This window comes from Wasmannia auropunctata, unplaced genomic scaffold (genome assembly GCF_000956235.1).
Source record: "Wasmannia auropunctata unplaced genomic scaffold, wasmannia.A_1.0 LD336078.1, whole genome shotgun sequence".
Classification (NCBI taxonomy): Eukaryota; Metazoa; Arthropoda; class Insecta; order Hymenoptera; family Formicidae; genus Wasmannia; species Wasmannia auropunctata.
In genome coordinates this window covers 2026318-2046480 of record NW_012026812.1, presented here as the reverse complement: position 1 = coordinate 2046480, position 20163 = coordinate 2026318, and the positions used below count along the sequence as shown (strand labels likewise).

General features: G+C 41.7%; 3 protein-coding genes across 10 annotated transcripts; 1 reads left to right on the top strand and 2 right to left on the bottom strand.

The window, feature by feature from the left end:
• Positions 1–205: 205 nt before the first annotated feature.
• On the bottom strand, positions 206–14509 carry LOC105448819 (katanin p80 WD40 repeat-containing subunit B1). Of its 2 annotated transcripts, XM_011687605.1 has the most exons (15): positions 14308–14509; positions 13071–13201; positions 12430–12774; positions 12062–12252; positions 11813–11963; positions 11551–11717; positions 11339–11463; positions 11062–11118; positions 10134–10689; positions 9504–9807; positions 9192–9371; positions 9035–9111; positions 8813–8887; positions 4581–4700; positions 206–4314 (listed from the first exon to the last, which is right to left on the bottom strand). In XM_011687605.1, the coding sequence occupies exons 1-15, from the start codon at positions 14339–14341 to the stop codon at positions 4182–4184; spliced, it is 2646 nt and encodes an 881-aa protein (XP_011685907.1). In that variant the 5' UTR covers positions 14342–14509; the 3' UTR covers positions 206–4181. The 2 variants fall into 2 exon arrangements, with proteins under 2 accessions (XP_011685907.1, XP_011685908.1); XM_011687606.1 differs by lacking the exon at positions 11062–11118.
• Positions 13233–18423, top strand: LOC105448820 (UPF0598 protein CG30010). Of its 4 annotated transcripts, XR_974280.1 has the most exons (6): positions 14842–15246; positions 15324–15547; positions 15647–15695; positions 15762–15982; positions 16081–16322; positions 18339–18423. XR_974280.1 is itself a non-coding variant. In XM_011687609.1 (5 exons), exons 2-5 carry the CDS (start codon positions 15392–15394, stop codon positions 16264–16266), a joined length of 612 nt encoding a protein of 203 aa, XP_011685911.1. In that variant the 5' UTR covers positions 13233–14038; positions 15324–15391; the 3' UTR covers positions 16267–16458. The 4 variants fall into 4 exon arrangements, 3 of the variants coding, with proteins under 3 accessions (XP_011685911.1, XP_011685910.1, XP_011685909.1); XM_011687609.1 differs by lacking the exons at positions 14842–15246; positions 18339–18423 and adding an exon at positions 13233–14038 and having other exon boundaries at positions 16081–16458; XM_011687608.1 differs by lacking the exons at positions 14842–15246; positions 18339–18423 and adding an exon at positions 13233–14099 and having other exon boundaries at positions 16081–16458.
• On the bottom strand, positions 16501–19741 carry LOC105448821 (angio-associated migratory cell protein). 4 transcript variants are annotated; one of them, XM_011687613.1, is made up of 8 exons: positions 19451–19741; positions 19141–19372; positions 18376–18641; positions 18034–18181; positions 17593–17804; positions 17210–17371; positions 16957–17132; positions 16501–16643 (listed from the first exon to the last, which is right to left on the bottom strand). In XM_011687613.1, exons 2-8 carry the CDS (start codon positions 19370–19372, stop codon positions 16571–16573), a joined length of 1269 nt encoding a protein of 422 aa, XP_011685915.1. In that variant the 5' UTR covers positions 19451–19741; the 3' UTR covers positions 16501–16570. The 4 variants fall into 4 exon arrangements, with proteins under 4 accessions (XP_011685915.1, XP_011685914.1, XP_011685916.1 ...); XM_011687612.1 differs by having other exon boundaries at positions 19455–19741; XM_011687614.1 differs by having other exon boundaries at positions 19558–19741.
• Positions 19742–20163: the final 422 nt, after the last annotated feature.

Below are 20163 nucleotides of genomic sequence, written 5' to 3'. Positions count from 1 at the left end.
TAGACAGAGGTATATCTTTAATGAAGTAACAGCCGACGCTCATACATCGCGGATGTAATATTTTTCAATCAACGTTATCACATCTCTTAGCGTACGATAACATTCGGAATTGTGTAACGTAATAACGAACGCCTACCATGTCTATGTAAAAATGACAAAAGGAAATATAAAAGAAGGGAAATATATAATAAATAACACAAAGGGATAGAATAAATAACACAATTTATTATTATACTCCCGTTTAAATAACACAATCGGCGCAAATAAAAATTGAGAATGTTAAAATAAAACAGCGATAACGCGCGGTAGACTAATGTGTATCGGGTAAAACAGTAATAAAATTTGTTATCTAGTAAAAGTAACATGGATAAGATGGTACAGTGACGGACCGGAATTTGCCAGACGCAAATTCCGCGTTCGGGATCGTTGTGTCGTTGAGTGACAAACGATCGCCGGCGCAAAACTCGGGAGCAAAAGTCGCGCACGCCCGAGACGATCCTCGCTCTCGAGACCGTGAATCACGATCGATATCACGTAACGTATGAGCGTAAGCTTAAGCTAAAATCGGTAGCGTGCGAGCGTACCGTTCGGAGCGATAAGTTACAGGAGGCATTCGAAGGACGCACGCACACGCAGAACGCATTCTCTCTCTCTTTCTTTCGTATTTTTTTTCTCTCTCTCTCACTCTCCCTCACCCTTTCTCACTCCCTTACAAAAATAAGTTGGACGGAATAAGGCAACGAGTATCCTCGTAATTTTCTTACCCCCGTTTCGAGAAGGCGATTAGGCCGTCCGGTTTGGAGGCTTTTTGAGCTCCTCTTTCCTCGCCATTTCCGCGAAAAACGCTTGGCAGACTGCAATTCGAAAGTCTAATGCCTAAGTCTGTGCTAAGGGTGCTAGTCCGATGGCTTTAAGCGTGTGCAAGGTGATATCTCGCGACCGGAGGACAGCGCGAAAGTATCGAGGAGATGAATTATATAATGAGAGAAATTACCCGTATAAAAATAGAAAACAAACCTCCTTTCACTTTTGCCGTCGAATTCTCTTCCGCTTTCGAAGAAAAAAATAGCGGATCTTCTCTTCCGAATCTGACAATTCCTTACTGGCTCTATCTCGAAATTCCGTCCGTTCTCTTTGATTTCTGCTTCTTGCGCTAGAATTATTTCTCTAAAGTGTTTCAGCGTCACACGCGAGCAAATCGACACGAAATTCTATTCTCTTTGACGCGGCGATTCTCTTTTACATCTGCGTGGATTTGTAATGGAAATCCTTTTTCCAACGCGAAAGGCGCCGGGCAGATATTGTTGGGGAGATATGTGGCCTGTTTTTTATAGCTGAACTGCTGCACTAGTTCACAGTTTATCTTTCTCTTTCTACATTGGAAGAAGAAAGATAAATTCTGAACTAGTGTAGCCAGTTCAGCTATAAAAAAACAGACCTATGTGGTAGCGACGCACTGTACAAAATAGAAACAAAAAAAAAAAGAACACGTGAGACGTAAAATTAACGAAAGGGTCGTACGCTTTATTACATAATACTTCGAGGCAACGTGATGAAAGGTTGTAATATCTGTATCTCTTGGGCACCGCTTCGCCCCCACGTTTGTGCAACGCACGGCACTACTCTTCCTCGAGGACGAGAAAACGCGAATGTATAGGATCCCGCTACGCTAGGAGGACGAGCTCACGATCGAGTATTGCACTATGTATGTAATAAATAATCCTCTATTGGCAGCAACGTCAGGATCGCCTCCCGGCTACGTTGGAAGGGAAAGCTGAACGATCGACTTAACTAACAGAAGACGTGACGATCGACTAAATTAACAGAAGACGTGTGATGATGATCGACTTAATTAATGATTTAAATAATACATAAAATCAGCGGTAAAAGATTAAATATGACGACGACGATAACAAAAAAAAAAGAACATGTATATGCGAAGAGCCTCCCCCAGTCACAATTATCTTGCCTCGATCTCTTCTGATTTATCATCCGTATTTTCGGATAGCGACCCGCCCGACACGACCACCGGCACACAATTCCGGAATATCTAGATTATTAAAAATCGTAATATACGAAAAATATCGTCGCGACGAGATTTAAAGAGGCAGTGAGCGACGTGAATCCTCGCCGTAAATTGAATTCCAAAAATATTTCGCAAAGCGGACACTCATTAGGCAGTTAAGACTCGGAATTACTAAAAGTCAGCTCAGCGCAAAATGCGCAAGAATGTGACAGAGTTCCCGTATAAAAAATACTTACGCGATAAATACTGTTACGAATAATACTGATCCAATTTTCGTCGCGACGCCGCACACGTGAAATACGAAAATATGGCCTATTCTTCTCTTTTGCGTTACGTTACGTTCGACGAGTGCAACGCGTAAATTATTGCTCGATTCCTCTCGCGCGATCACCGCCCTTCAATCTGTCGCGACGAGGCACGATGAAATTGCAAAACGCGAAGAGATCGCAAAACGAGACAAAAAATTATCTTACAAAGTGCGTATTGTCTACACTCTACGGGGTGTATTCCTCGCTCCTCCGTACCCTCCGCGTGCTAATTAAAAAGGTTCATTTGACACAAAAATAGAGTATAAAAAATTGTTCGAAAATGTTCGGAAATCTTTAAAAATGCACTTTTCTTTTATAGCGCGTATATAATAACGACACCGCATCCGATGCTTTAATCAGCGACACATTTCTGTATTCAGTTCTTTGAAATATTGAATATAATAAGAAACGTCGGGACGAAATGCAGTCTATGATCCGCGGGCGCTGCATCGTAGAAAATAATTTAAACGTAAATATAAAAAACGAATCGTTGACATATGCGCTTTCCCCGTTCCAATTCTTTCAATCCGTCCTTTTTTTTTTGGCGCGTACAAGCTCTCGCTTAGGCCCTCTCGCACTTTAACACCTTACGACTCTTGTCTCCGTTGGGGGATCAAGGTATCTACGCCTATCGTTAGAGTTGCTTTATTAGTAAACGGACGCAAATACCTCTCGCAAAAATACAATTTCTCTCTCGTACGCTAGGAAAGGTCGCGTTACACGTCTCGTTATTCGCTCTAGTCGTTATTAATCATCGTCTCCGCGGAAACTTCGAGGCCGAAACATCCAGCCGAATTACGATCAATAAATCTGTGGCAAGAAGGGCGCAATACATCGTTCACGCGTGAGACTTCACTTTGTGCTGCGCGAACGAACCGAAGCGAACCTCGCTCGGAACATTCCTCGGCTAATTCCTGTGCGAATTGAATCGATATACTGACGCATCGGGATTTAGCGAATTTTCATTGTTCATTCTTGCTCCGTTACTGCTCTGTTTATGAAACTAAAGATTTTTTTAACTGACGCACGTAGAGATACTTCCAATGGAAACGGCGAGTCCAATGTTCGTACTTTTCTCTCGCGAATCATTCCGTTTAATTTAATTTTTTCTTTAAAAACTCCGATATGTGATGTATCTTTATTGTTTTAAAAATACCATATTAATAACAGGGATATACTTCTAGACTTTCTAAAAATAATTTAATTTAACCGATTTGGATTTAAGGTGAGAAATCCTAAAATATATACCTTTGAAGATTTACGCGTTTTTTAAAAACTGGTAAGATCTCAATCCTGATGTTTCAGTATAATATTAGATATGTTTGGCGACAATGTCTTTCCACCGCTTTCCCCCGCCTCTCATTTAACTCCGCAAAAACTTTTCTTCGTACAGATTTCTTTCTTTCCTTGCCTTCATCGATGGTCTCCTTTTTCTCTCTTCGTTTTTTTTTCCTATCAATGTTGACAAGTCGCGCGATTCGTCCGACCATTCGACGACTGAGTAACGAACATTTCGCAATTTTGTCCGCTTTCTCCGAGAATCGGTGCGCGACTGCGGGGATGACAACGACGAGGAGAAGGCGATCGGCGAGCGGATTGACCGAGGACGATGGAAGAAGTGCGGTGGCGGCATCATCGAGAATGTGTTCTCATGGACGTTTCTTCGACGCCATGCTTTTTGCTACTCCTCGACGAAGTTTGGCTTCGCTTCGCACTTGGCAGCCACAACGCGACCTTCGTTCCACCCACTGTTAAACCGATCATCGGGAGGAAACCAATGAGTCGTCGATCGACGACGATACTGGCGGTCGAATTCACGAGGGTCTCAGACGACGCCGCTCTCGAGGTCACTCGAGGCTCCTGATGAGCACCGCCAGTTCGCGGAACGAGGCGCCGAGTTTACCGGGCGTCGATTGCTTCTTCAGCAGGATCGCTCGTATCGCCGAGAGCTTCTCGTAGCAGGATAGGCACTTGTGGTACCTGGAAAGAGAAGGAGAGAAGTGGCTCGTGAAGGTTTCGTGCCAAAAACAAAGCGACGACAATGTTATCAATATATCAATATCCAGAAAATATTATCCTGTTTTTTAGCATTATTAAGAACAATATTTAAATATGGAGGTTTTTCTATCGCAAAATTCTTGATATACTAAATATATCAATAAGATGAATTGATAATTTATCAATTGATCGTTTATGAAATCAGTGAGAGAAAAATCTCTAAATACAACATAATAAATAGAACTCACCGTTCCTCTCGCGACACGTCGACGCCGATCGTGTGAAGGGGTGCTTCCACATTGGATTTTATCACTGGGGCAAAATTACGAAGGATAAGTCTCAATGCCGAGCAAGCTACCGTTATATACCTGAAACAAACCCAATTTTGGCAACAATTAATAATAATAAATTATATATATCATACAAATATTAATTTAAAAAATATTACACGCAGATTGAAGATAATATTTTCACGTTCCAATTAAACCAATATTGAATCTGCTCGAATAATTTATCATATTTTATCACATAAAATGTGCCTGTGTATATTAAAATCTAAAATGTCTACAATTGAAAGAAATAAATTATGAATGAATTGAGAGCTAAATGAAACAATAAATTAACTATATACTTTAGCTATTTTAATTAAAAAATAAATATAAATTATTTATTTTTTAATTAGAGGTATTATGTAATTTACAACTCGTTTGTCTGGGAACGGTTCGGGCGTTTAGGATCAAAACAATCGTAGAACGAGGATGGTAGCCCGTCTCGCAACACTGGTCCGGTCACGCCTGGTCCGTTCGGTAAAACGAGCGTTATTAGGCTCTAACGACGCCAATAAATAACGAAAGGCACGGAAGGCCTTGCCAGCACGATTCAGCACGCTCTCGCTTTCGGACTGACGGGCGATAAAGGGTTCGAGCTCCCGTTCGAATCGGCGAGACGAATCGCGAACGGCCTCATGAATGCAACGAGCGCGATGCCGATCGACAATACCGCGTGTAATGCACCGTACACCCAGTGTCGCGGCGGCTCGAATTTTATGCGACTTGTAACAAAATGTGAAACCGATACGAGAATAGTCAAGTCGTAGACTTCGGAAAGAAAAGGTAATTTTAATTATTTTTCAAAATAAAATAAAAAAATAAGTTTCATGTTGTAGAGAGATGTCGACTTAAACTTTGCAAATTAATTAATATTCGATTTATTTCTATCGTTATTTAATCAATGTAATAATTAATTATAACAAATTAATGTTTCTAATTTCATTTATGAATTTAATTCCCCTATACTTCGCCAAATAATTTTCAAAGTTTTACAGCAAGAAAAGTGTTTTTCTTTCCAAAATCAGCGGAGATCCATGGGGACGGAGATAGGCAGTAAAGGGGGGAAACAGAGGGGTGCGAGAAGCGATCGCGAAATTGGAAAACGATCGGGCGGGGCGCGAACCCTCCCCTGACACGTGACACGCGTCTAGACATTCTGGCCCGGCGATCTCTTTTTTTTTCTCACGAGGCACCGGGTCCAGGACGAAAGGCCGCGACGAATGAGCCGTGAAAATGACGAGCGAGCTGTATGCAAACTGCCACTACATAATAAGTCGTCCGAGATGTGTATATTTGCCCGCGTCATCGATTTTGCGAAATGAGGGTATATATAAGCAGTCACCGCTCCTCGAAAAGCGCGAGTCTAATGAGCAAGAATGCGTGGCTTCCTCGTTTACGTTTCGCTACATTCTACTGTATCTCAGAAATATATTTTAATGAAGACTATTCAGAGTCGATTTTTGTACGATAATTAAATAGAAAGCTAGTTAGATAGTTAAAAATAATTTAATGTTCAACGTTAATTGCTAGAATAATTAAATAAGTAGTAAAAACTTTCGGATAAAGGCCAAGATTATTCTATTGTCAGCAAAAAGCTTTAACTTTTATATATAATCATGTTGTATTAAATTTATTACATATAATTACATATATATATACATATATATATATATATAAGTATATTAATACAATTATATAATTTTCGAGCAGAACCGGCAGGTACCAACAAATGGCTCGACGGCCTCGCTATTACTGACTGCGAACGACAGCTGCTCAGCGGCGGATAATTAGTTTGAATTCACTTTTCACGGTATTAAGTATATGTATAAGCGCGGGGTGTTAATGCTCGACCGCTATTAACCGGTTCACTGAAATTACCTCCAGGCAATCGGCATGGCATGAGTAGCATCCAATTAAAGCAACAAATTTTATAGAACAAAATAATTCAAAGGTACATGGAAAATAGAAATTAAAAATAAAATAAAATTGTTTTAACCACGTCTCAGGTTTCAAATTATCTCAGATGTAATCTCAAGGTTTTGGAAAAAAAATTCAGATTAGGTATATCGATTATAGGACAAACGCGGTGACAACTGGGAAGTTGTTGACACTAAATAGCTGCTATTTTGTAACGACTGGACAGAACTAAATTAAACGTTATACCGTAGTCTCATTCCACGTGCGCTGTAATGCATAACACTTAGCAAGAAGGGGAAAGAGGCCCGGAAAGAGAGAAAGAGAAGAAACGGGAAGCTCGTCAGGACATCAGGTGCTCGATCGAAGCCTAATTTTGGGGGAGAATAACCCTTACGAATTTGTCGGAAGTTGTACGACGATCTACCGCTCGATACGACTAATTAATCGTTAAATCAATATGCTTTCCGGTCCGATCAGACTGAGATTGCAAATGTAGAATAGAACTTTGATTATAGTATTATAAAATATATAATAGAATAACGATTTTTTTACTTAAAAATAAAAATTTATGACAAATTGAAAGCTAATAATAAAATAACCGAATGATATTGCAATAAATTAAAAAAATATATAGTTAATACATATTTAAATATATATAAAATTTATCAGATCAAAATAACGTTAATATATTTTAGCAGATAAATGAAAAACCTGATTTCTCCCTATATAAAATATTTTGACAAAAATTGAACGCACAATTAGGATTCCTAAAATCCACATGAATGATCGTTATCATTATCAAATTATATTCTGATAATGAAAGGCAAATAGGAAGAAAAAGAGATTCTTGCGAGGCAACACGTGCACGAGGAATAAGGGACGCGAGGGTGAGTAATGACAGTCCACAATAAAACGCGGAAAAGGAAATGGTCGTTCGTCGTCACGACGGAGCAACAGCTTGGAACTGAGGGCAGTCGGTTAATCGCCCACTTTCATACGTCAAACGGACATAAAAGACAAGACTCCCCTTGCTCCCCTCCTTCCTCATTCGGATTTATAGTCGAACGGTCAGGAAGTGGCGCGTATCTGACGAGAAACCGTTTAAATTTGCAGTTACGGGACGTAACGGTAATCTAAAAGTTCACCTCAAATGAAATAAATACTGTGTGTAAACGCAGTTATAATAAAATTTAATTTGATTTATTCCAGTAAATCACTTGGCGTATATATACCATCGCAAGGAGAGAGTCGGTTACTTCAATCTTTTTAGTTTAAATAATTTCTCACAGCTGAAATCCACGAATTTTAGATTCCTCTAACTTTTTTCGATATTTCAAAGTTTTTCTAAGTCTTTCCTAACTTTGTAATTTTAGAATTTTAAATTATAAAAATTTTCTATGTCAGGACTTGTTCATCTGAATTTTATTTCGCATTATCGCGTTCGACGTGTCTCTACTAGCTCTCGACAAATTTCAATCGAAACGGCGGACCGTTTGGTGTTGAAGATGACACTCGGCCCTGTCTGTCCACTGTCATCGCATCGCATATGCGAGCGCGGTGGCACTTCAGATTTCAATTCGCCTGGCGGACAATACGACTCGCGTACGAGCGACAGGAACGATCCGCGCGATCTCGTCGCATTTGCATCTGCCGCTATCCTCCCATTGTCTCGGCTAATTTCGCGCGTCGCCCCAACGTCCGCCTCGGGTTTCCCCGCTTCGGTAAATTAGCCATTCCCATAGCGCGGCCCCGTTTGAACACGAGAGGGGGGAGGGAGGGTTGAGACCCTCTCGAAAGGGGTCTCCGTTTTCCAATACAAATGCGGCGCGCGCGCACGGTGTTTCGCCATTGACGGTGAAGTAATCTTAGACGATAATAGGATGCAAAGCGTGCCGCGAGGAGCGATGAATATTCAAGCGTGTCATCGCTAAATATACACGCGTGATGCCGACAATGAGACGCGCGTTGCAGTCCGAACGGTAATGCAAATGCGACACTGATTGTGACGCGAATCTTGAAAACACCGGCGAGCTCGAAAGAAATATTCCGAATTATACAAGAGAAATGGGTCAGACACTTGAGATAGCGATATGAGTCATTTGCATAATAGTCACGTCTCTCCGGCGTGTTTAGTGTAACGTGATAGATCATTTCGAGAACGTCGAGTATACGTGAATGTCTTAGGGAATATTAGTGAACGAGAGAGAATGTAAAGCAGAATATCTCACACTTACATCTCGTATTTACTCTGAAAGAGATCGCTGATGGGACCCAGTAAGGAATTGCACAGGTCCAAGTTCCACATCGTTCTGTGAATAGAAATAGAAAAAAAAATAATTGTACGACCAAATGCACGGTTTATTAATTTTTGGTTTACTTTTAGAAATAGAAAAAAAAATAACTGTATGACCAAATACACGGTTTTTTTTCTATCGGGTCGATAAAAGGCTACGTACGGTTTTAATGTGAGGATACCCAGAAGATCCACGATGACCGCCAGGTCGTTCATCGCGACTGCCGAGTCCACCGCGGCCTGAAAACAATGTTACGTTACGCTTATTGGCCTTATACGTCTCGTGCGTTTTTTCTGCGCGGATTCAGATAAACGACTACCTTGAGATCCTTATTGTGCCAGAGGGAATATATTATCTGTAATGAGCGATGCCGACTCTTAAGTACCGCCATCATCGAATCGTGGCTGCGCATCATGCTGTTTATCACCTCGGCCTCCGACATTTCCGCCAGCACGCCCATCTGGGGATAGCCCAAAGCCGTCGAACCGGTGTAACTATGCTGCAAAATAAAACGTAAATAGAGGAGTTAAAACTTGACAACTTTCTAACCCGTTATGCAAAGATAAAATCGAGAACTTATTATTAATTTTATTACGTTCATAATTTCTTAAGCGAAAGGATTATTATTCACCGGTAAGAAATTCTCCACGTCCAAGCCGTAAGGCTTGTCGGCGCTCATCGGCACCAGTTCCTCCTTCTCAGCGTCTTCGACGTTGGTCCTTATCTGCGAGACGCGTATGTCGACCTTGGGATTCGGTGGGATCTGAGCCTTATTGAGTAGCTTCCTCGTGGACGTTGACGTGGTCGTGGAGGCGTTACGCGCCGACAGCGCGGTTGAGGTAGCAAAAGTTCGGTTGAGCGACGTCGACCTCGACTGCGCTGTGTTCGGCCTGTTCAGCGCGGGATCCGAGGGACTATGTCTTATATTATTAATTCTGCAACAGAAGAAAAGCCATCCTAAGTTACATGATCGTTACAAAATACAACATTTTTCTAGTACAATAAACTTTCAATTTTAATTAATTAATTTTATGAGCATTACGACAAATATATTCTATATATTTTGCAGTCAAAGAAAATTATTTTCTCTTGAAAATTGTAATCTGAAAAACATTATCTTGGTAAAAAAATTACAAAGATATTTTTTATTAATTTCTGCGTAATTTAATACATATATTTCTATTGTACTCCCTGATATTTACGGTAATTATTTTATATATTCAAAGAAAATCTGTCTACTATATCAATAGGAGTAACTTACTGTACAGGATAGTCGCTTTCGTATCCCTGTTCGCCGTCCCTGCTGCTCTGCCTCTTCAGGTAGTGCTTCGGGGAATCCGGACTGGGTACTCTGTTCTTCAGTTTGCCGTCGTCCATCACGGGGATCACCGCGGCCATCGGTGCGACGCGCGGCGTCAGGGTCGAGTTCGAGCGTTGCGGTCCTAAGGGATGGGACGGCGCCGACACCGCTTGTTCGTTGGTGGAAGCCATCCTCTTCCCTGGCAACGGCGTGATGCTCTGCCGTAACGGCGGTATCGATGCGAAGTTCTTGGACGTCCGTTGATTCAAGCCGTTGCTCGCCTGCAGATTCGCCCTGATCTGGCTCGTCGACGTGATCGAGCTCCTCTGTACCGGCGGCGAGGACTTGATCGGCTGAACCCGCACCGGCACCGGCTTCGTCAGGGACAACGTGGGCGCCGGCGGTGGCGGCGAAGAGGGGGATGGCACCGACGGCACCTCCTCGCGCTCCGTCGCGTTCAGGTTTAGATTCGACATTGAGGTAGAGAGATTTTGCAATATCTGCGGCTGCGCCGGATCTAAAATAGATCGATATCAACGTATCAATGATACCTTCTTCTAAAAGAAGTTATTCAAGCTATTCTATCTCTAAAAAGCAAAAAAATAGTCAAAGAATCAAGTTTTAACTCATCTAAATAAAAATATTACAAAATAAAAATATACAAGTTAAATTTACAATTAAAAAAATTTATCATCCACATTATTCGACTTTCTTCAAGTTCGTATTGCAGCATGCATTATACTAAAAAGATTCGGATTGAATGTTATATTAATATTTGATACACACTTGGAGGAACATTCCAAATGTGCGGCGGTAGTAAAAATTCCGTTCCGGAACTTATATCGTAATTTAGTAAAGTACAATCCGTGCAAAGGTTATTGAAACTCACCTACATCGTGAGGCTCCTGGAAAGCCTCGGAGGATTCGGGAGGTGGTGTGCGAGACACTGCAACATATCATGCACGGCATGCTCATTCACAAACTATACAGCGTTTGCATTCACATTTCGATGTGTTTTGACACATGTCGTGTATGTTTCGTTTGGTGATACGCGAGGGATTGGGTTAGATGTTAGTCTGGAATTGTCGCACACGCACGCGCACACACACACACGCACTCGGTGAACAATGAGACATTACAAGGCGGATTTATAGCGAGTCACTTACACGCCCTGCTCGGCTGAAAAACGTTTCTGTAGTCGGTCACGTTGGGTATATCCGAAGCGAAGGTAGCCTCGTCCTCCGGATCGGTGCCGGATTTGTCCGCTTCTTCTATCGTCCGTACGTCCAATCTGCAAGCGCATACAAACGTTACGGTGATCAACTCGTGTTGAAAATCTAACGTTAAAATTGAATTTCGTAGAGGAAAAAAAATTTACGTAGGCTTCTTCAATCCGATCGGTGGTCGTTCCCTGGAGAAGCTCTTTCGCAGAGAATTTCCATGACTAAACGGCGAACTCACGGCGGATATCCCTCCCAGTGGCGCGATCTTCTTCAAATCGCACACGTACAGAACGACATTCGCGGTATGAAGACTTGCGCCGATCTGGAACGATTTTCTGTCTTAATAAAAAATTAAAAAAAAAAACAACACCGAATATACGTATTCGAGAGTTCAAAATCTCAGGTGTTTTGTCCTACCAATTGATTTTGAGCTACGGCTATATCCTGGACTTTCCCCCAGTTGGTCGGTATCGTATCCAGGGTCCTGCCCGGCTCCCAGCCGTAAACCTTTAGAACGTCGTGGCTGCCGGCGAACAGGCATTCTCCGCCTTGACTAAAGTATAGGCACCTGAAACGCGCGCGATACAAAAAAAAACAAACAAAAAAATTAGTATGGCGCTCGAGCAACACGTGTTGCATTATCGAGGATTACATTTCCTAGCTCACCGGATGGCCGAAGAATGACTCAGTTCCGTGGAAGATACGAGCTTAAACGTCTCAAGGTCCCAGAAGTGGACCGTTCTGTCGGCGCTACCGCTGGCTAGTAGGAATTCGTGCGGATGAAACTCGACGGTGGTGGCCGGTCCTCTGTGTTCTGAAAATTCCCTTAGTTGTCTACCGGCCTTTAGGTCCCACAGCTAATTAAAAAAAATAATAATAAAACGAAGGTCAATGTCTCACATATAAAATATAGCGTGTACGAAGGAATAGAAATCACGCGCAATATTATAAGACGATAAGAGGGCTTAAGATAAGACGGTGATATAAATACGTTTTTCTTTCGATATATTTTCTGGGAAAAGAATCTGACTCACCTTGACCATGCCTTCCTCCCCGGCGCTGGCGATCCACTGTCCGTCCGGACTGAACTTTAGGCTATTCACAGTCCTGTTGTGGCCCTTGTACGTAAAAATGCAGCCCTTCCTGCGGATGTCCCACAATTTAATCGCCGTGTCCAAGCTCCCGGACGCCAGCAGCTCCCCGTAAGGATGGAAGTCCATGCAACGTATCCCGGATTTGTGTCCCGTCAGCGTGCGCGCCAGCTTGGCGTGCTCCAGGTCCCAAATCTTCAGCGCGCCCGTCTGCGAGCCGGCGCACACGAGATCCTCCGTCTGGCCGAAGCGTACGCATTCTATGGGAGTGGTATGGCCACTCAGGCTCTGAGAAAATAGACGAGGAACATGAAATTTCATTGCAGTTTTAACGAGTGTTTGATTTCGATAACAATTATTCGACAATTAAGCGTTCAAAGAACTCTCTTAAGTTAATATCTTACTAAAACTAAAGGAAATATTATATAAAAATAAATATATTATATATATTATATTAAAATAATATTAAAATTAAATTAATATTAAAATAATATATTATATAAAATAAATAAAAATTCATACAAATCATCCATTTTTAATGTTGAACTCGGTCAGAGATAATGAAACTGTTGCGCAATAGTTACCATAATACAATTCTGCTTTCCGACGGCCCATAGGTTCACCTTCTTGTCGTCGCCGCCTGTGACCAGGACACGACCCGACTTGTGGCCCAATGCCAAGCAATTGACGTTCGGCGTATGGGCGACGAATTCCTCTGTGACAGAAAAAGAAGACCCATACATTTCACGTTCATTTTACACACACACATATGCATGCTGATTTATTCCCGTTAACGTGATGCAACATATAGAAGATGTATATCTTTTGTATTATGCATCTCTCGCATCATATTAACGCGAATAAATTAATTACTTTCATTAACGTCGATTTATTTGCGGAAGATTGTATAATTTTCTTTTTTATGTTGGAGAAAAATCATTCTATTTACTCAACAAATAAGAATCATCTGACCGTCTCAAAAGTCAAATCAATCAACTCCACCTTTTGCAAATTTCTGAATTTTATTACCGGAACGGTTTGTGACTTCTCATTAATTTTAAACTTCTGATTTCATGTAGTTAATGAATTTGGCTTGAGAGACTCATTTGAGGCTCGTAAAATTACAAGCATAAAAATTCTCTTTAATGTCAATCTCTTTCGACAAATAACTTTCCATTCTTAGGCTAAATGCCATAAAACGTCGATTAAAAAATGAGTGCTGATCATAATTGGAAAATGTTAATTAGTAATAGAATATAAAGATTATTCACAATCAGTCAGATTGAGAAATTAAAGAGGAAATCTTGCAGCTTATTTTCGACGAGCATAAATTTCATTTGATACTCTACTCCGCATTATTTAAAAGCAAAGAACTCTGTCATTCATCTCTTCAATATAAATTATTCATTCGTAAAAAAAAAAAAGACGGACGGAAACCCTCCACGGCCGTTACAATCCAGCTCCTGCGTGCGAGAAATGACATCTCATTCTCGCCGCGGGACAAATTCCCGGTTGAGAGCCAGATGTAACCATAATTGGAAGAAACCGTGAGGTGAGCAGCAAAGTGGGCAAGTAAACAGAGACTGTTTACCCGCGGGGAACCTCGCGGAAAAGTAAGATTCTCGCGGAGGAGTGAAGAAAGGACAGAGAGAGAGAGAGACAGATACAGCGGGGGAGGAGTGAGAGAAAGAGCGAGAGCGTGTGAGAGCGTGAGAGAGCGGGCGCGCTCGCGCGCGCACGCCAGGACCCTCATTTTTTCCCCCCTGCAATGTGTGTGTGTATGTGTGCGTGTATGTGTACGAAAACGGATGGATCTCTTACGGAGCTTCCAGGACCTCCTCGTGGACGAGGCCATGTTCCGTGCCGCGCGCGAGGACTTATTTGGCAGCGACGGCGGCCCGTGGCGGTCCCGGTTGGCGCACGACGTACGATCTCCTCTCGCTGTCGCCGCCGCGCGAACGTAACATGTTTACCAGCAGCAACAGCAACAGCCTCTTCTCTTCCTCTCCTCTTCGCGGCGGTCTCGCCGCTACCTTCCCTCGGCGACCGGGCACCGCGGCGCGTGGCGTCGCGTGGAGTCGCGTCGCGTCGCGTCGCCGCCTCCCCCGCGCCCGCGGGAAGAGAGAGAGAACGTGGAAAAAGAAACCGCGACGCGCTGTGTCGCGAGAGCCGCGGAAATGCGATCGCCTCTCTCTCACTCGGGAAACTGCCAGTGCCACCTCCTCCTCGCCGTCGTCCCGTATCTCATCTCGTCTCACGAACCTGTCACTATCTGTCCGTCTCTCTCTCTCACTCTCTTTCCTTGCGCGCGAAGTGACGTCGCGCCTCCTCGTTAGATGGCAGTAGTCGCGGTGCTGATTGTCGGTAACATAGGGACTACCGTTGTCGATATAGTTGAGTTTCTAACCTCTGCTCTTTTACTCCGAAAATCTAACCTAACTTTGGAGCTTGTTAGGACTGTTTGTTTATGAGCTGTTCTGCGTTGCATTTTTTTTTATGTGAAAATGTAAACTATACGATTGAAAAAAGATGAACGAATTTCCAATAAAAAAAAGGAAACTTGCATAATTAAACGAAGTTACGACAGAACTGTGACGTTGACTCGTGATATTTGTGAGAGATTTGATGCTTGACGTTTGTAGATTTTTATGTATATGTATATTGCATCAACGTGTATAAAAAAATTAACTATTGATAAATATACATTCAACACGACGTAGAGTGATATTGAACTGTGATCGAGACGAAATACAGCTTTAAGTAATAATTTCTGAATCTGTTTACACATCATATGGAGAGCAATTTTTCACTCAATTATCTCTATTATTTTTCTTTAGATTTAATGGGCTTACTTTAAGACAGAAGTCTTATATCGAGATAATTATTAAAATTCAAATTAATCAAAATGACGTCGGTACTTCGTATGCGCGCTGCGTTTGTGGCAAGCCGAAGATTTCCTTCGCCCAAGACTCTCGGGAGAAGCTACGCGACGTACGTTCAAGGCCAATCCCCCGAGCCCCGAGTGCGAGAGTACTTCTATTATATCGATCATCAAGGCATGGTATTTTTTGTTTTATTTGACAATCAAGTACACGGCAGCTCCTGCCGTGTTAAATGAACAAGCGTCTCACGACTAACTTTATAACTTTATTTGTTACAGTTGTTCCTGGATGACGTCCGCATAAGGAATTTCACCTCCTGCTTTAAAGGTACGCAATAATAGCATTAGCTATGTAAGGAGCGTCTCTTTTACACCGAGCTGCAAACTGTCGCAGATAAGAAATTCCTGGCATTCTTCTTCAAGCGCCTGAGAAAGAATACCATCGGCCGCTACACGGACGACTTTCCGTTCCTGTCGATCTGCGGTGTGGAGAGGAACTTCGTGAGATGCGACGACTTGCCGCTGGTCTTCACAAAGGTGATTCGGAAGCGCGACGTGGAAACGGGCGCGGAGGAGGACTGGTTCAGTTACGCGCACGCGGACGACTTGTTGATGGTAAGTTCATGAAGTCAGCTATTTATAATAAAAGTTAACTTTCATTATTTTTGACTGGGGTTTCACTGACGTTATAACTCATTGAATTTGCCGTATAGGTGCCGTTTGATCCGCAAAGATTATTCATGAACGTTAAAACGGGTAGAGTGTATCATCCCGCGCCGGAGAAGGCGGGCGGGATCGGCTTGGTGCGATCCAATCTGGCTATCGAGTTCAGCGCTTCGTTCAACTTCGAGAACGGCGAGGGAAACCCGCCGACGCACTTCGCGTGGTGCGACAAGTGATATCAGCTCGATACGGAGTGGTACAGAGACAAATTGTGAATCGCTGGAATAGCTAGGTAAAAATAAGCTTCTCTCGTTCATAATTTGTAAACGAACTACAAAGGAAAAGGGATTCTCCAGTGACCCGAACGTACGTTGATCTGAATAAGGTTTCAATCGTCGCACATTGTTCATTAAAAAGTTACGAATAGAGATATGCTTATATTTTGATTTTATAAATCATACTTTTGTAAATAGATGCGAATATATATATTATATATACATATGTTCCTTAATAGTTCGATATTCTACATTTTGCGTTACGTTAACATATAGACGAGATGTCAAAGATCCTGGCAGTGCTGTCGTCGGAAACCGTTAGCGCTTTCTTCTCGTCACTGAAAAATCACGAAACATCATTGAACATCGCAGAAGAGATCAAATTTCATGAATGGGGATTCAATATTAGAACAGAATTTTCTAACGGGAAAATGACATCGGTTGCAATAATTTTTTATGTTTAATAATTATTCTTTGATGTTATAATTATTTGATCTTAAATGGAAAATTTTTATTCGCGCTTACTTAGTGCGAGTATAATCGAAATTAACACGACGAAATTAATCCGCGTGGAATCTTTCCGATAGTAATAATTCTATTTCTTTCGTAAATAATTAGCGTACAAATTTACACGCTAGCAGCTTGATTTACCTGGATATACACAAATCGTATATGGCCGCTCGGTGTCCTGAGAATGTCCGGAGGCACTGACCTGCTTTCGCATCGAAACATCTTAGTTTACCATCTAATCCCGCTGTAAACAACATCGTTCTGACCCAAACAAATTTTACGACACCTCCTTCTTGCTCCATCACGTGTCTGAGGGTCTGAAGAGGATTTGCAATTAAAAACTTGTCGTATTCAGAAACAAACTTCGGATATGTAAATATAAAGAATATAATACTTGTTTAGAAGTATCCCATATGTAAATTTTTCCGCATTCGTCGTTCACGACTGTACCGGTTGCAGCGGTAGGGAATGTGGGATCTTTGCAAAAAGCTACGGTCTCCACATTATTGTTTTTCTCAGTTTCATTTCCATTCAAATCTTGAAGCACACATATTACCTGAAAAATATTTCAATATTGAGTTACTCTTAATAAGCTGATAAGTTCAGTTAACAATCGATCCGCATTACTTTAATCTTCATATACCTAGGCCACACAAAAAGCCAACATTCTTCCAAATTTCTTCGGAAATTATTTCTTTTCAAGTATAACAAATGTAGGAAAAAAAATATGGATACAATAGTGTTACGTGTTGAAAATTTAGAGAAAGTTTCCTTTACCTTGCCATTATGTAATGTGCTTAGGATAGTCTGGCTCTCCACTGACACCGAAATCAACAGATTATTTTCCATGTGACAGTCAAGAGCAATGACGGCGCTTGCATGTCCACGCACACGCGTCTGATCAGGGGGAGTAGTGGATAGTACGGTGCTCGATTTCAAATCTATTACGTGAATCGTGCCGCTCCGATATCCAATTACCGCGCGTTTCCCTGCAAGATTAATATTACTATTTCGTTCTCCGAAGTAAATCTGTAGAGCCTTGTTGCCACGATGCTAGAATCGTTCCGAGATCGTGAATAGAGAAGAAATTAACACATTTGATACGGTTTGTACAATTCGGCCAATTGATCCAGTGTGATTGATCGATTAGTTCTTTTTTTTGAGATCTTGGAATAATTTCTAACATCGTACAAAGCTTAAAAGTATATTTTGTCGTACCATCTGGAAGAATTATACCAGTCTCCGATTTATCGCCGGTACCCTGCGCGAAGACTTTGCAATCGTCCTTCCGTGCCTTCAACATATAAACCTCTCCCGTTATGGCGCCTGCTACTAAAATGTCGCTGAAAGGGTGCCACTTTACCCACTAGATAATAATTTTAAAAAATGTGATTAATAAACTGCTGTAGACGATCATTTTTAAAGGGACAAAAGCTGTTTTTTTTTTTTAATCAAACTTTCTGTACTTCTCGTCTTTTTTTCACAGCTAATAAAATAGTCTAATTAAGTTATTTCATTTACAGCTATGAGAAACGGGTTTTGATAAAATTGTCAGCTCACGGTGATATCGTTCGCCAAGGAGGTTTCCCATACGCAAGTCCTGTCACTTATCCGCCACAATTTTATTCCGCCGCTCATATCGGCCGTGGCCACATACTTGTCGCTGTAGTTGAAGTCAGCGAATATAATGCTGTCGTCGTGGCTGCCCTCGGTACAGAGAATACTCTCGCCCGTGTTGATGTCCCAGAGATACGCCTTGTCGTTTTCGTCCCCTGTCACCGCTAGCTCGCCGTTCTTGCTTAACGAGCCGCAAAACACCGAGTGTCCTGAGATCAACGAAATAAATATTAAATTCTCAAGCGTTAAAACTAAGTGAATATGGCCTATATATAGGGTTGCCGTATCAAAATTTTCAAAATTAGAACTTATAAGCCAAAAACCTCGGCGACGCATATAAAGAAAAAGCGTGTGTAGCAGATTAGCGGCTCGTTTCTGAATAATTACGCGGGAGTCAAAATATTTAAAAAATTTCTTGGAAATTTTAAAATCCCAGACACCATAAAAAAGAGAACAGATGGCAACCCTAAATATAGCAAAACTTGTTACAAAAAAAATTAGAAGTCGAATTGCACAGAATACAAAAACAATATAAGTATCAGTTAGACTAGCGGGTGAGCTACAATGTAAAATACATTGTAAAATAAAATAAATAATCTATTCGTTCTTGTTTAACGAGCAGCAAAACAGCTGCGTGCCGCGGGATCAGGGATTTAAAGGGATAGTTAACTGTCACGTGCTGCGGAGACCGAAATTGGCTTTCCTCACCGGACGCGTGGTTGCGATAGACACGCACGGCGTCCTCCTGCGAGAGATTCTCCGTCGACGAGCTCTCGCTCATCCAGTTCTCATCCTCATCGTCGGACGAGGAGCTCGCGCTCTCGAAAATCGAGTCGTCCGGCTCAATGATCTCCTCGACCATATCGTCCTCGATAATCATCCCGTCCATGTCGGGAGCTTTCACGTCGGGCGACAACGGCGGTGTATGCCTGCCCTGCATCTAACCGGGGGGGGAGGAAAGAAAAAAATCAACACCGGTTAATCGGCTGCTCGATCAATTAGCGAAGGTAACACTGACTAACACGAGATAAACAACGTCTACGAGGGGACAAGAGTCTCCGAATTCTCCCCCCGCGTCACGCTAAAAATATTGATGCACGTGTTCGCGGCACGTGGTTCTCAAACCTCAAATGTTAGAACGATGACGATAAGTGACGAGAAGGTTCGCAAGAGGTTTATCCCAGTTTATCCTTCGTAAGCTAAACCTTCCCGCTGCGGTGCTAGCAACGTTATCTCTTTTCTCTTCTTTCTTCCAACGTCTAATCATATATTCGTGTCATTTTACGTGCAGAAGGTGCAGTTACGAAGAACGTATTTATTTGCTGCGCGCTAACGCCCTCTCAATAAATCTGGCGGCTAAAGATAAATTTGTCTGCGGATTAATTTTAATCTTCGTTTAACTTATTCTTTAAGCTTTTTTTCTAGAGAAAATTAAATTAAACCGAGTTTAAAATTAATCTAGATTCTGTTGATAGAAATAAATATTTTATAGAATCTAGAGTATCTAGATTGAACGGGAAATAGGATTTACAGATGTTACGTTACAATTCCAATTTTTTCCTTGTTATGTTGTAATATGTCAAATAATTACAAATGCTAATAGTTTTTAAAAATACTCTCTCAATAAATCTGGCGGCTAACGTTAAATTTATGTCCATCTCTACCAATGCGAATTAATTTTAATCTTAGTTTAACAATTACTCTTTAATCTTTTTTCTAGAAAAGATTAAA

Bases quoted from the DNA above. Each gene is read 5' to 3' on its own strand.
- LOC105448819 (XM_011687605.1), bottom strand. From the start codon at position 14,341: ATGGCCTCGTCCACGAGGAGGTCCTGGAAGCTCC. The intron at 12,253-12,429 runs GTGAGTCAGATT...TTTTTTAATTAG, and splicing joins GGGAGGAAGGCATGGTCAAG to CTGTGGGACCTAAAGGCCGG. The intron at 11,464-11,550 runs GTAAATTTTTTT...ATGCGCTTGCAG, and splicing joins ATCGGATTGAAGAAGCCTAC to ATTGGACGTACGGACGATAG.
- LOC105448820 (XM_011687609.1), top strand. From the start codon at position 15,392: ATGACGTCGGTACTTCGTATGCGCGCTGCGTTTGTGGCAAGCCGAAGA. The intron at 15,548-15,646 runs GTATTTTTTGTT...TATTTGTTACAG, and splicing joins ATATCGATCATCAAGGCATG to TTGTTCCTGGATGACGTCCG. The intron at 15,696-15,761 runs GTACGCAATAAT...AAACTGTCGCAG, and splicing joins TTTCACCTCCTGCTTTAAAG to ATAAGAAATTCCTGGCATTC.
- LOC105448821 (XM_011687611.1), bottom strand. From the start codon at position 19,372: ATGCAGGGCAGGCATACACCGCCGTTGTCGCCCGACGTGAAAGCTCCC. The intron at 18,182-18,375 runs GTGAGCTGACAA...ATTATTATCTAG, and splicing joins CCTTGGCGAACGATATCACC to TGGGTAAAGTGGCACCCTTT. The intron at 16,644-16,956 runs GTAAATCAAGCT...GTGATTTTTCAG, and splicing joins TACGATTTGTGTATATCCAG to TGACGAGAAGAAAGCGCTAA.